Here is a 14848-nt window from a genome sequence, read left to right as displayed (position 1 = left end):
AATGTGAAACTTCTTGTTCAACATTATCTAGTTTCAAGCACAATGTGCCTCCATTGCAACAGCCGCTCAGAATAAATGCGCGAGATGCTCCAAACAAACAGCAAAAGAGTAAGGGACTAATGGATCATCTTCCTGACATATAGCCGTGTAAGAGCAAAATTATGTCTTCTGATAAATCCAAAGGACATTGAGCTCCGACGAAGTAATGGCTAGCATAATTACATCAACCATTCTTGCACCCAAGTTCATAGGCCTTAACGAGTGGCAAAGGAGGGCCAATATAATGATGATGGCATGATGCAGTACAAACTATTTCACTCCACTGTTTCAGTTATACTTTACAGCTACCGCTTGAAAATGCGACAGAGCACAAGATGAGAAGATACAACAAGTACATTCAAAGTGAGGGTTAGCCAAAAGCGATTTAAATTAGAAACCTTCCCTATTCTATTTTATCTACTAAGAAAGCACAAAAAATTACAGTAAAAGGGAAAAAAAAACACTTTCTTCCAAAAAGGCTAAGAGAAGTGTTAAACAAAAGAGCAAAGATAAAGGAAGTGGTTAACTAGTAACCATGGGTGAACCCTAGCTATGTGAAGTAATACTGATAAACTATAGCCGATAAAGCAATAACTGAAACCTTGAAAATTAGCTTAGCCCTGCTTGATGATGAAGAGGTCGAGGGGCTTTCATCCTCCTCCACTGGATTTCCGCGTAATCTCGAAAGCAACTTTCGCAAAAGCAGATGAATCCTACTGCCCTTCAATTTGGCTGAAATCACAATCAGTGAAAACAAAGGAGATTGTGTTAGTAGTAGTAGTACAAGAAAAGCAAGTGGAGTAAAACTCTGAGAACATGAATCATCGACAGAAAATCTCAATGAATGTCACCCGGAGAAATTGTTCATGCAAAAAAACGCAATCTACTTCATCTTCCAACTTGTATAATGGCATCGTATGGGGCTGAGTTTATACTTTACTAAAACTCAATGACAGCCATGGTATTAAATTTGGCTTGCGAGACCATATTGTGACTGAGTTATAAAGGTTTCAAAATTTACCATGGTCGCATTTTGGGACTGTACTGCCCTCATAAAAGACAGAAAGGGCCGAGATCAAGTCGCGACAACCGAATCCAAGAAAAAATCTGAAACCGAGACTTGATATCATGGTCATAGGCTCGTAGCTACCTAGGGAGTTACTAAAGTGACATGGAATTTTGATGGGCAAAAAGCACAAAGAATTCACAGAAAGTTAATCCTTCACAAAATAAAGTCAATCCTACCACTCCCTATCAAATCATCAGAAGAATCACACGTAAAATGTTCAACATTGTAGATTCAAACGAAGATTTTTTAAGTTCCCTTTTCATAGTTCCCTTGATATCTAATGTAATACTCCGTATCATTTTATGAGCAACATAAAATGTAAATGTATGTCGTAAATTATCTGTCAGCTTGCTAGATAAAATTGGACTTCAACACTGCATAATTATTGTGCCCTACAAGCTAAAAAAGAATGCCCACTGACAAATTGGCGACACTTGCATCAAAGTCCATTAGTTGTGTATTAAAGGATATGCACTAACATTATTTTTTGGCATACCATTCACTCTAGTACCTCTATGACGGCCAAAAACGTTTGGCCCAAACTGAAAGGACCAAGGAAAACCTAACACCCAGTAAGTAAAATGTTATTCCGTATCTTCCAGGACTCGAAAACAAGAAATGCCTAACAGGCAGTATATTACCTTTTTGTTTCAACAATCTTTCTTCCTCAGCAGCACGATGTCTCAGTACATTCAGCACCGATCCAAAATATAGAGCAAATACTGTACATGTTATTGTTAGGACATTGTAGGGCATGCTGAAATCAGGGGTAGTTAATGGCACGAGCAGTACTTCCGTATAAGCAACTGCTGGAATTAATGTCTGAAATCAAACGAAACCATTAAATAGTGGAAAAAGATACTATATTTCATTAAATGAAAATGTGAAGTGAAAGAAGAGTTGGAAAAGAAAGAAGATGGTAGCAAAATGACTAACCCGCATTTTTGACAATAAAGGAGGCAACTCCGAATCAGCAGCAACACTTAAACTCGAATGGAAATTAGGAAAGCTGATTACAGCTGAAGGAATGTCGAATCCTTGATTAGCATCTGGTGGATATTCATCTATGTGAAGAAATCCCTGAAATCAAATAATAACATTTTGAATACTCGGAAATCAAATCCACGGCATAAAATCAGAAGATTAGATAACATGCTACATCTAGGGCTGACAGACAAACGACAGTTGCTGACATGCTATTCAGTGCTTTAGCTTCTGGCTCACTGAACTCCTTATAGAAAATCTAAAATTGCTTGATATCAACAAACAGAGATTACGGTTTCTGTGACTGAAAATTTTCCTGTCCCTTAGTAAGATTAGTCATTAGTGTAAGGTTATCCAACGGCTTGATAGCTGAGAACGACAAAAGTATGTATTTGAAAGATATGTCATATGTTCACTATGAAGCAATGTCCAGACACAAAAAACTATAGTGGTTGAAGTACCTTTCAAACAAGGAAAAAAAAACTAGAACTTGCCAAAATTTATAGAGATAATTATGCAGTTCATATGAATGGGCAATACATATATCTGACTGATTTCAGGCCAACATATGCAGACAAGGCCACTAGGAGAGAGGAAGGAGAGATGAAAACACTTTCCTAAAGAAGTGGAACTTGTGCCCTCAACAAGTTCGCCACTAGGGCAAGCATTGTTTTGCTTTTGTAAGTGCTATCATCTTTTGAAAAGACTTCTTAGAAAAACAGAGCACCTTTGAATCTGAGATGAATGGGGGGAAGAAGAACAAATATCACCTATAAATATCTTGCCGTACTTTTCCTAACCAATTAGAGTATTAGACGAAGCCAACATATATTCCAGATATTTCCAATCATAAACATATTAGAATAGTTACGTGCTTTAAAGTTCAAAGGCTGTAGCTCCTCTATCGAGCAAAGCACACAACACAAAATGTTCAAGATCTTAGTACTCCATATTTTTTTTGAATCACTCAGATTCTTTTCTGAAAAGTGAGAAGTCACCGACCTTTGTCTAAAAGCAACCTTTGCTCATATGAAAATATATTGTTTTTCATCCGCCAGAAAAGAAAACTCTTTGCACAGAAAGCATAACTCCAGCACAATGTTACTTGAAAAAAATGGCTATGTTCCTTACTTGCTCAAGATCAAGACTAGGGGCCCCTTAAAACAAACCCCATTTTTCGACAACATAAACAGTTTCTTAAACTGCAATCTTGCAATGAGGAAATTGACAAGTGGTTGTAGCTTAGCACTTGATAAGACGGGTTTTGTATATTATAAGATGGTTGATTAAGTGATTTTGGAGGAGCTAAATGTGTTATTTTATGCGGCATAGTGTGTGTTCAAGTTTAGCACTTGTTTCGTGCATATTATGTGTAATTGTACCGAGTTATCCAAGTATGGATGATCAAGGTAGGAACCGAGTTTGGAGCTTGGAAGTTTGATGAAGTCGGAGACCCGAGTTGAAAGCTAGAGGCTTGTTTTGACAAGAAGAAGAAGATACAAGCGGTGAAAGAGACTAGCCTAGCAAGCCAAGCAAGCGTCACAGACTCACAGGTGGGTAGCCAGGCAACCCAGGCGAGCAGCCATAGGAGGTCAGAATGTGATTAAGAAGCAGCACAGTAGCCAGGCTAGTGGCCGCCTGGCGGGGGTCGCCTGTCAGGGGTGGCGGGTCGCCATGTGCTGAAGACGTGATTTACCTAATTTCGTTGCTTTGTTTTAGGAAATTATTATACATAAGACTTATTATTATTATTGTTTTCTAGGATTATCATTACTATCATTAGACAATACTCAAGAACCCTAATTCATCTTTTGCTTAGAAAATTATGAGGAACCAATCCTCCCTTTCTTGGATCAACAATTGAAGCTATCAATTAATTAAATTATGAGATTGTTCTTTCTTTCTTTATTTCTCCAGTATTGTTTATGTCTCTTGCTCATATCTTAAGATTATTGTTTCTTTTTGCTAATCTGATCAATTAGTAATTGTTTACTTTAATCTATTGCAAGTTTAGATATTGAATCCGTAATTGTTCAATTAATCTAGACTAAAGTAGCAAACTTTACCCTAATAATTTGTATGCGTTTCATCGTTATTAGGACGAAGTAGAGACTAAACATATAATTCGAATCGTTAACCGCGTGTGTTAAAGATCGTTATCTTTATTGCTTCCTTTGATTGTTAAAGCTGTTGTTGATTAAATCTAGACGCGTGGATTGGATTGTTCAATAATTAGGGTTTTCTAATATCGCGTTTCGAGTTAGTTGACTAAACTTAAGAGGGAGAAGGAAACTTGTATTTCCACAATAAAGTACTTGAGAGTAATTGAATTAAAGACAATCGAAGACCAATTAGATTGTTGATAGTGGATGTTTGTTGACCCAAGACCTTTAATCATCTGAATTCATCTTATTTACTTATTGCTTTGTCTTATTAGTTCATTAGTTATAATCACTCAACCAACCCCCCCCCCCCCTTCTTAGAGTTGGCATTTCGTGCCCAGGCACGGTGGGCGGCACGGCCAGGCACGAGCCCAGGCACGCACGGCACGGCACGGGTGCGATTGTCGAGGTGGCCTGAGCACGCACGGCACGGCACGAGTCCGGCTCCGACGCGAAATGAAGAATTTCCGTGCCTTGCACGCTCACGGCCCCGCACGGGCCAGGCACGGCACGCACCAGGCACGCGTGCCTGGCACGGCACGGCCCGGGTTGTGGCACGAAAGTGGCTGTTTATAGCCGTTGTCCGTTGATGATGGGCTGATCATGCTTTCTCTGTTTTGTTATCCTTCCTCTGTTTTGTTTAGACTTTTGTTGCCGTTGTAATTGCAACGGTTGTTTTGATTTATTTTTTTTTTTTTTTTTTTTTTATATAATTCCTAACTCTATAAATACAACCTCAATTCAATTCATTTCTTCACAATTCAATCCATCTCTTATTCTCTTCTACTTATCTTTATTCTTATATACTTCTTATAATTTTACAATATAACTTATAAATATATAAAAATCTTATATAAAATAATTAGTAATATAAAATAATTAGTTATATAAAGTAATTAGTTAATCGGGTTTGTTGAATCGGAAGTTCAAGCAAGGGTTCAATTGGGTTTTATAACATCGGGTTTGTTGAATCGGGTATTCGGTTCAAGCAAGGGTTCAATTCTTCATTTCGATTTTCCGAATTCCGATAGCTTTGTTTGCATTTTCTAACTCTACTTTTTATTATATTGTTTTAATTTTTGTTTGTTGAGTTAAATTTAGTTAATTAATTCTCTTTAAATATTAGTTTGTCTTTTAAAAATTTAATTATAATTATGGACTCACAAAACTCGTCTAAGAGGTCACGTCATATTAGTGAGTCGGATTCACCAAACCCCGAACCACCATTAAACATGAACCAAAATATGAATTTTCATCCGTCACTACTTGATAACATGCATTTTGAAAATACTATTTTCGAAAATCAAGCTTTTGAAGGACCTAGTACAATGCCTTATTTACCACCTTTTGTGACGGGGGGGATAAGACCACCGTCCGAACATGGGTCATCTACCGAGACATCACTACCCCAAACACAACCCAAACAACCCGTAGTAGATGTATGGTGTACCGAACAAGAAATGAACGAAATGCATAAAAAGGGTAATTCTAGTGAAGCATGGAGTCATTTTTTAAAGAGTAAAACTAGACCGGTTTGCAAATGTAGATATTGTGATCGCATATTTAGTTGTGCTACTACGGGTGGTACCGGTCATCTAAATCGACATTGGAAAAGTTGTACTAAACGAATCCAAAGTGACCAACCTACAATGGACCAATTCGTGACTCACCCCGATAACCAATCGTCCAATTATAATTATGATGAATGTTCCACCCAATTGGCTAGAATGATTATTCAAACGGAAAAACCGTTTACACTAGTTGAACATCGTGCTTTTAACGAATATGTTAAAAAAAATCAACCCCGCCACAAAGAAACAAGTAGACGGGCCGTTAGAAATAAAGGCATGGTATTATTTTTGACGGCACGACAAAACCTTATTTCTGAGTTTGAAAAGACTAAATGTAAATTTAGTATAACTGCCGATGGGTGGGATTCGGGCGTCGAGTATTCGTATATATGCATTACCGCTCATTGGTTGGATGACACTTGGACTATGCAAAAACGAATCATTGACTTTGCTAAATTAGAATACCCTCATAATGCCGAAAATACACATGCAATTATCATGAACGGTATTAATGATTACGGACTTGCATCTAAAATTTTAACTTGTACTTTTGATAATGCATCTACCATGAATTCTGTTGCTAACAAGTTAAAAGCTAGTTTAAATGATGTTATTTTAGATGGTGATTTGTTGCATGTTAGATGTGCATGTCATGTTTTAAACTTATGTGTTAAAGATGGTCTTGAAGGCATTAAAACTTATCATGCGAAATTTAAAAATATTGTTATGCATTTTAACTCGGCAAAGTGGAGATTTAAACAATGGAAAGATTTTTGCGAGGCCGAAGGATATAAATGCATTAAATTTCCCGACGAAAATAACACTAGGTGGAATTCTATGTACATTATGTTGAGTGCTATGATTCCCTATAAAGAACCTCTTACTACTTTTTGGAACCGATCCTTTCCCGATAACTTGTTATTAGAGGAGGATTGGACGAAAATTTCATTGTATATTGATTTATTAGGTGCTTTTAACTTTGCAACTCTCTCTTTTTCACATGTTTATAAACCTACCGCTCCTAATTTCGTTGGTAATGTTATTCCTATTGCGCAACTTTTTAACAATTATCGTAATAATGATATGTTTAGCAGGTTTCTTCCAAAAATGGAGCAAAAGTGGCTCAAGTATTGGTCATATATTCCCATTGTTTACGTTTTTTGTATGATTTTAGACCCTAGGTGGAAATTAGAGGAAACTATACAATTAGTTGGTGTTTATAGGTGTCTATTATGTTTACCTTTTGACGAAGCTCAATATAGAGAAAGAATTAGTTCGCAATTTTTTACTTTGTATATAACCATTACGAGTCTCATTATTAACAACTTCACTCGTGTTTCTTCTCATACTACTTCTAGTCTTTGGTACAAGTGGTGGTGCTATTCAAGGAGCGAGCTTGACCGCTCTTAAAGGTTTGATGAGTCGAGTAAGGCCGAGTCGACAACAATCTACTCCAACATCCAACTTGGCCGAGTATCAAATGTACACTACCTACGATTATATGCGAGGTATGACCGAAGAAGAGTCCAACAACCTTGACCTTTTGCAATGGTGGCGAAATCAAAGGAGGTCGCTTCCGGTGATGTCGGCAATAGCAAGGGACTTCTTAAGCATTCAAGTGTCTTCCGTTGCATCCGAAAGTTGCTTTAGTGGAGCAAAAAGGGTATTGGATGAAAAACGAACTCGTCTAAGATCCGATACACTTAAAATGTTAGTGTGCTATAAGGATTGGATGGATGCCGAAAATCGTCAACAAGACTTTGTCGATCATGAGCACGAGCTTGATTCCGACGAAACAAGCACCTCGTCAGATTCATAGTTGCATATCATATTAAATAAACTTGTATTTTGTATTTTTTTCTTATTATTATATTAGATTAATATCGTTTCTTAATCGTTTCATCGTTTTTTTTTAATTGAATAAACTTGTAGACGTGTAGTTATATCGTTTCATGCTTTTTTAATAAAAGATTGAGGTATTTTTTTTAACATTGTTTCTTAATCGTTTAATAAAAAACTCTTTTTTTTCATCGTTTCTTAATTATTTGATTAAATCGAATATATTAAAAATACAAGTAATCAATTACATTAATATTTAATAAAATATATATTTTAGTTGAATTATTATATTAATAAACAAAAGGTACTAAAATCATACAACTATTATAAAAAGTTCTTTGTTTTTTTTTAAAAAAAAAAAAAAAAAAAAAAAAAAAAAATAGCACGATGGGCCGGCCCATGAACAAGGCACGACCAGCCCATGGGCCAGGCACGGCCCAGCACGAAAATAACCGTGCCATAGGCGGGCCGCGGCTGTGATATTCAAGTATGGGCCAAGCACGGCACGGCACGGTGGGCCTAATTAGCGTGCCTGGGCCGGGCCATTTTTTGGGGGTGGCACGATGGGCCGGCACGCGGGCCGGCCCAGCACGGCCCACTGCCATCTCTACCCCTTCTCTTGATATTTGTACTCTATATTATTACACATTTAATTACATCGCCTTCTCTGTGGATCGATCCTTATTACCATATACTATATTTAGTTTAAGGTCATAAGTGTTATAAATATTATCTTCGGGAGCATACGACTTCGGCTCACCAGCACTCCATGTGACACGAGAAACATGAAGTAAATAAGGAATATAACCTGCTAAAAGTAATCAGTAAAAGCTATTAATTTGACATTTAACATTGGATGCATGGCCTACTGTCAAGACACTACTTCGGAGCTCCGACACAATATGACACTTTGACATTTTATCTTAGACCCAAAACATGAATATTTTCTCAAACAGTAGTATCTGACACTCCAAATCACAGTAAATGTGAGAATGATTGGCAACAATTACCTATTTATCTTTAAGAAAACTTGCCAAAGCAATACGATTTGACGATCCCATTAGAAGACAAATAAGTTAATAGCAGTTCCTCTCCCTAAACTTGTTTTATTATCAGTATTAACTCATATCTCAAGGTTAGAAATTAGAATAGAGGCGCGGGGAAAAGCTGATGACACCCTCACAGAATTATGTGCCAGGAACTTGGTCCACGTTGACTTTGATATTCGCTTTAGCTTCTTTAAAGCCATTGATAGGAAATTATGCAAGTTTTATTTCACCATCTAAGTTAACATAATATAGAAGGAAATTTGAGGCATACCTTATCAAAATCCAAAGAAAGTGTAGCTGACTTCATCTGGCACGGGAATTTCAATGCCAACTCCAGTGACCCAGGGGAAACCTTGTCTTCCGAAGGCGAAACCCGCAACTTCTCAATGACAACAGCAGCAGGTTGGATTTCTCCGTCAACAAACACCCGTAATGTATGATAGTAAACCTTAACATACCAAGGAACTACTTGGAAGACGTTGACACGCAAGATACAATTATCTTCTGACATATCAGTACCCTGCGCACTTTGGATGTTACCAACTGACTTTAGAGTGATGACAATTGCACCTCTTTCATTCCCACTTCCCATCAAGAATCTATTAGCAAGTAATGGTGCTTGAGAACACGACCAAACCACAGGAAGCTTCCAAGTTAGAGCAAAGTCAAATGGCTTATCATCAACATGATTTTCAATGAAGAATAGATATAAAATAGATGGCTCCTCTGTTGGTAAGTCGCCGACTTCTGTAATTATCTTATCAGGGGAAGAAGACAACTCAAACACAGGATTTGTGACAATACTTGCAGATCCTGCATCATCATGATGTATGCCCTTATCTTTCAGTACGTAGACTAGATCTCTGTCAAGTTGCAGGTACATATTGCTGGATTTAGCAAGTACGCATCTTTTATTGACCGTCCTCCCGAATATAGAGCTAAAGGACCAATCTGGTTGTTTAGCAAAACTCTTGACCCCTTGACTTTGGGGTTTGAGAACGACAGTGAGGGTTTGATCAAGTTGAATTTCGGAACTAAAATCATCTGAACTGAAACCACTTGATACCAAGTGCAATCTCTGAGAATGATAAAATCCACGATAAATAGACGGCCTATCCATCAGTTCAGAAAGACCAGCTTTATCACGGCACGGCAGTAACTTTAGCCATGGGGTCAGGTTCTCTGTGCAAACAGCTTCACGGGGCAATGTACCATATCTTAAGTAGCCCGAAGATGCCCGAAAACCCCATTCAGGAGCAGAATAAGAAGTTGAAGACTCTAGAAAGTTAATAGAAGCACAAAATAGACCAGAAAGAGTGTGAGTCAAATTTTTCCACAGAACATCAACCTGAGATGGTGAAGCATCAAAAATCGCCCACAATTCAACCCCAGGAGGCTTTGCATTCTTACTCGAAATGGGATCAAATCCACCCCAGCGTTCATAGTTCCATCTACCTTGAGTGAAAGACAGCTCCAATTCCTTGATACGAAATTTGTGGACCTAGTTGAGCACCACACTTACATTACTCCGAAGATAAAATACAATCACCGCCAGTCAGAAATACAAGCTAGGCCTCAGACTTTTTTACTTACGTAGAATTTTAAACAAAAGAACATAACAAGAAGCAAAGAAAGTTACACCTTATACAACTTCAAAAATCTATGAGATCAGCCAAAGGAAGGGTGAAGTAATCTCTTGCACCTTTACAGCTCTTGCGATTAAAATTTAAAAGCCTGAAGTTGAGCAGCGTTTAAAATTAATCATCATGCATTGTATTTCCAGACTAAAGAGGTATATTAGTTTACTATAAACTTTACTCAAAGAAAATCTGCCCGAGAATCACAGAGTTTATTGCGAAATGTAAGGAGTGTACTTTTATGGTACTACAACATGTATCATATTGAGCATATGTCTTGAGAATAGCATATCAAGGGCATGAGTATCATCACAATGCCAAACGAGAATATAACATCATATGGAAATGAAACAAGCAAAGCCGAATTTTAACAATTTTGGGACACTAGAACACCTTATGGCGCTCAACTATTCTAAATTTCTACTTCAACTTAATTAAAAGGGAGCCCTCTAACATACTCATCATTCCCCAAATCCCAGCTGAATAAATATTTTAAAAAGGTTAGGAAATTAATCATTTACACATCATTAGAGTCATTTACTTGCACCGCTAAGGCACCAACCAGCCACTCATTGTAATACTTCAATGGATCAGGAAGTTCCAAGAAGAATCAAACACAGAAATTCATGATATTTAATAGGTATTCAAAGCATGCAACACATCCGGAGCACTTAGTAACTCTTCCCTATTAACTAACAACTAACATTAATAGTGATGAAACCAAGGTTTTACGGATGGTAGTATAATCGACAATTTTAGTAGATACACAGACTACAGTGAACAACCAATGAAACTATCTCTTTAGGATTTCCAGCCTATTCTTACACATTCAAAGAAATAGAACTTAGCCTATCCTAAAACGGAAATTTGACACAAATAGGTTGGACAATGACCTTCTTAATCCTGATATTTTGCCATTTGATTAACATAAACATCCCCGAAAAAAGCAAGTTACTCCCTCCGTTCCGGTCATTTGTTGTCCTTTTCCATATTGGGGTATCTCAGTGAGTTGTTGTCCTTCTATTTTAAGAATGAACTTGATGAACAATTTGATCATTCACACTCAATTTGTTCCAATTGTCATTTAGTAATTGGCCCCTTCTCTTTCCTTGGTCTTTGTGCCAAAACCAAAGGACAACAATTGACCGGGACGGAGGGAGTATTTAGTAACTTCATTGCTAGCACTAAAATGCTCATTCAAATTTATACGAAACCACTTAACTACAATTAGACAAATGACCTGGAACTACTATTGATCGATCCTCGAAAACAATAGCTCCACTCCACACAATCAGCAAGTGCATAACTACTACTAAAATGTTCAAACAAACTAAAAAACAACCACTTCATTACAATCAATAATATTGCGGGGATACTAATATCAACTGACTAATTCTTGTGAATAGCTCTCCGTCTTCATCAATTGCATTGTTACAACTAAAACGCTCGCACAAATTCATAAATAACCACATAGGTACAGTTTATTGATTGAACAATTAAGCTAAAGGTCCACAAATTTCCGAATTGCCTACTCCGCGGAAAAAAAAAATCATTTCAATACGGTCCAGCGATTCAGCTAAAATCACAATTGATCAACAGATCATCGAAAACGACTTAAGATACTCAACAATTGAATTCATTCCATCACTAGAACCATCAAACACTAATTAACACAAAACAACCTATCAATTGAGCTCAATCTACACTTGAATCGATCAATTACCAAAAAATTGGACAAAACAACGAATCAATAATACAATTACATAACATAAATCGAATAGGGCGAAGAATAGTGTAACTTACAAGCTGGAAGATAGACTTAGGAAAGAGATGGAGATGAGAAGCGCCATTAAAGGAAGAAGAAATATTGACAGTTGATTCGAAGTTGAAATGCGCTAATACTTTTCGATCTGGTAAGGGTTTTAATAGCAGTTCTTCGTTGAAATCTTCTCTCTGCTCATGTTGTTGTTGTTCGTTGTTAGCGGATAATATGGCGGGAAAGATGAAGAACAAGAAGAAGAGAAGGAAGTATATGAATAGGAGAGAGAAAATGGAGTTTCTGTCCGCCATTGATGAATGCTTCGGAGATGTCACGAATTTCAAGCCATGAGTAGTTTTGTGTGATTTTGTGTGTTAAGTCAAAGAGGAAGAAAAACGAAGGCTGGGAATGAAGGGTAAAAATGACTCCTCTCCGAATTTTAAACTTGTCAATAAATTAGCAGAATTAATTTGAGTGTTTGATAATTGGCAGATTACGATTAGTAGATTGTTATTTTTTTTTTTTAAAATGGAGAAAAATTTCCTATTTTACAATAGGCTAACCAATATGTTGGGGTAAGCAGCATATTGTAAAACAACATATTGACCCCAAATATGTTGTTTCAATATGTTGTTTACCAAACACTAAAATTAATATATTGATTGATCAAACATGCTAAAACCCTTGAATATGCTAAAAATTGGTCAATATGCTATTCACCAAACAACGCCTTTGTTCCAAGCCATGGCATAATAAAAAAATAGATTAATTCCACAAAAAATTCTAAAAAAATTGATTCTTCTTCCACTAATAAGTTTGGTTTACTTGATACTAATAGTGGTGTAGATTTCTCGCTATCACCACTTGAGTTGGATGAATTAAATGATATCTTAGAGGAGGACGATGAAGAGATCATTGAGGGAGGTTTGGCATGAGGTTTCCTGGAAGGGGAAGTCGCAGATGGATCAAGAGGCTCCTCAATCTTCTTTTGGTAAGCATGTGCTTAAACTAACCTCAGCTGATGTAAATGGTAAAATCGCAGTGTCTAATCGATAATTAGTGAAACGTGTCTTCGCAAAACTCGAAAATTGATTTTAAAATAAAATATTTTCTCAAAACATTTTCAAAATACCTAGAATGTCTTCTTCACGTCGGAAGTGTCGAAATAACATTAATTAGAGTCAAAACCGACTACGGACCCAAAACCGACTCAAAATTCGAAACCCAAGTCAAAAATTCAAAACACCCGCCCAAAAACGTCAACATCAAACACCCAACACGAAATGTCGAAAGACAAATCACAAAAAAACAAAGACAAAACAAATGAAAACAAAAGATTGGAAAAAAAAACGTGAAGAAAAATCCTAAGTAAAAAGGACAGGACACTGATCTTGCATAGGAGCCCTCACGCCTCAATAGGCCCTTATCCTTAACCTCCGAGCATTTTCAACTACCAAAAACAACCCCAGATACTTTGCGAACACACTTGCGCCGCAATTACACCTCGCTGCGACCCTCGCGCCTCAATCAGCCCCCCACTAAAAAAACACAAAAAGAACCGACCTACACCCAAGCACTTCTCTACAAATACCCAAACTTGTGCTCCATTTTAGGGCACATGAGAGTCCCTCCCCTCTTTTCCCCCTTAAACTTCTATACTCGACTTCTTAAATAAAAAACTGACACTTGTTTGGACCTACCGATCCAAAACTCGAGCCTTACAGATTATTTAGTACCGTCGACCTGCATTAAACAACTTGTCCGGCCGACTTGATCAACTACACTTCACACTCAATCTAAAACCAACACTCACTACAACAAATAAGGTAATTGGCGACCATATAAGGCGACTGAGAACAGTCGCCATTAAGAATAAAGCGACTAAGGCCCGTCGCCCGCACTTCGTAGCTAGGTTTAGTCGCTTTTGGCGACAGGACTTCGTCGCCAATTTTGGCGACGGAATTTTTTAAAGCGGGCGACAGAAACTAGTCGCCAAAATTGGCGACTGTTTTTAGTCGCCACATTAGCGACTGTCTGAGGTCGCCATAGTTCAAGCCACGTCACCTCCCAAAACTGAAGATTGGCGACGGGTTTTGGTCGCCAATTTGGCGATCGTTTTTTGGTCGCCATTTTGGCGATCGTTTTTGGTCGCCATTGACTCTAAAATTAATTCATGATCGAAGGTTAGCGACGGTTTGCCGTCGCCAAATGCCCAAAGATCCGTCGCCAATTTTACATTTTTTTAGCCTAAAAATCGTTTTTGACCTAGCCAAATACGTAAAAACCGCAAATAAACCAACACTTCCAATGAGAGAACACATGGGAAGCCAACACAACCAAACTTGATAAAGAAAATCATGTTCCATACACACAACTACGAGTTTTGGTCATCTAACATTATCCGGGAATAACATGTTCTCTAAAAAACTACATAACAGGGAAACTTGCCCCCGCTCCACTACCACCTCCATAATTAGGATCTCTAGGATCCTTTGGTTGCGGGCGCCACCCAGTGTTGCAATTGGCGAAGAAGGAGTTCATCCGGTCCATTTCCTCCTTCATCCTCCGAATTTCTTCATCTCTCTTGGCATCCCGCCTCTCCCTCTCGGCATCCTGCCTCTCCTTGGCGGCTAATTGAGCTTGGAGCACACTTACGACACTTGGGGTATAAGGTTGTTGTTGGGAGGAAATTGACCCTCTTCTTCTTGTAGGAGGGTAGAAAATCTCCTTTGCCGACCC

General features: G+C 37.8%; 1 protein-coding gene across 1 annotated transcript; it reads right to left on the bottom strand.

Moving 5' to 3' along the window:
- Nucleotides 1–262: 262 nt before the first annotated feature.
- Nucleotides 263–12540, bottom strand: LOC141592086 (uncharacterized). Its single transcript, XM_074412671.1, has 5 exons — nt 12154–12540; nt 8985–10214; nt 2045–2188; nt 1750–1930; nt 263–771 (listed from the first exon to the last, which is right to left on the bottom strand). The coding sequence occupies exons 1-5, from the start codon at nt 12418–12420 to the stop codon at nt 590–592; spliced, it is 2004 nt and encodes a 667-aa protein (XP_074268772.1). The 5' UTR covers nt 12421–12540; the 3' UTR covers nt 263–589.
- Between the last annotated feature and the right edge of the window lie 2308 nt (nt 12541–14848).

Source organism: Silene latifolia, chromosome 7 (assembly GCF_048544455.1).
Source record: "Silene latifolia isolate original U9 population chromosome 7, ASM4854445v1, whole genome shotgun sequence".
Taxonomy (NCBI): domain Eukaryota; kingdom Viridiplantae; phylum Streptophyta; class Magnoliopsida; order Caryophyllales; family Caryophyllaceae; genus Silene; species Silene latifolia.
Note: the sequence above shows the minus strand (reverse complement) of the source record. Positions and strands in the feature narration are given on the sequence as shown.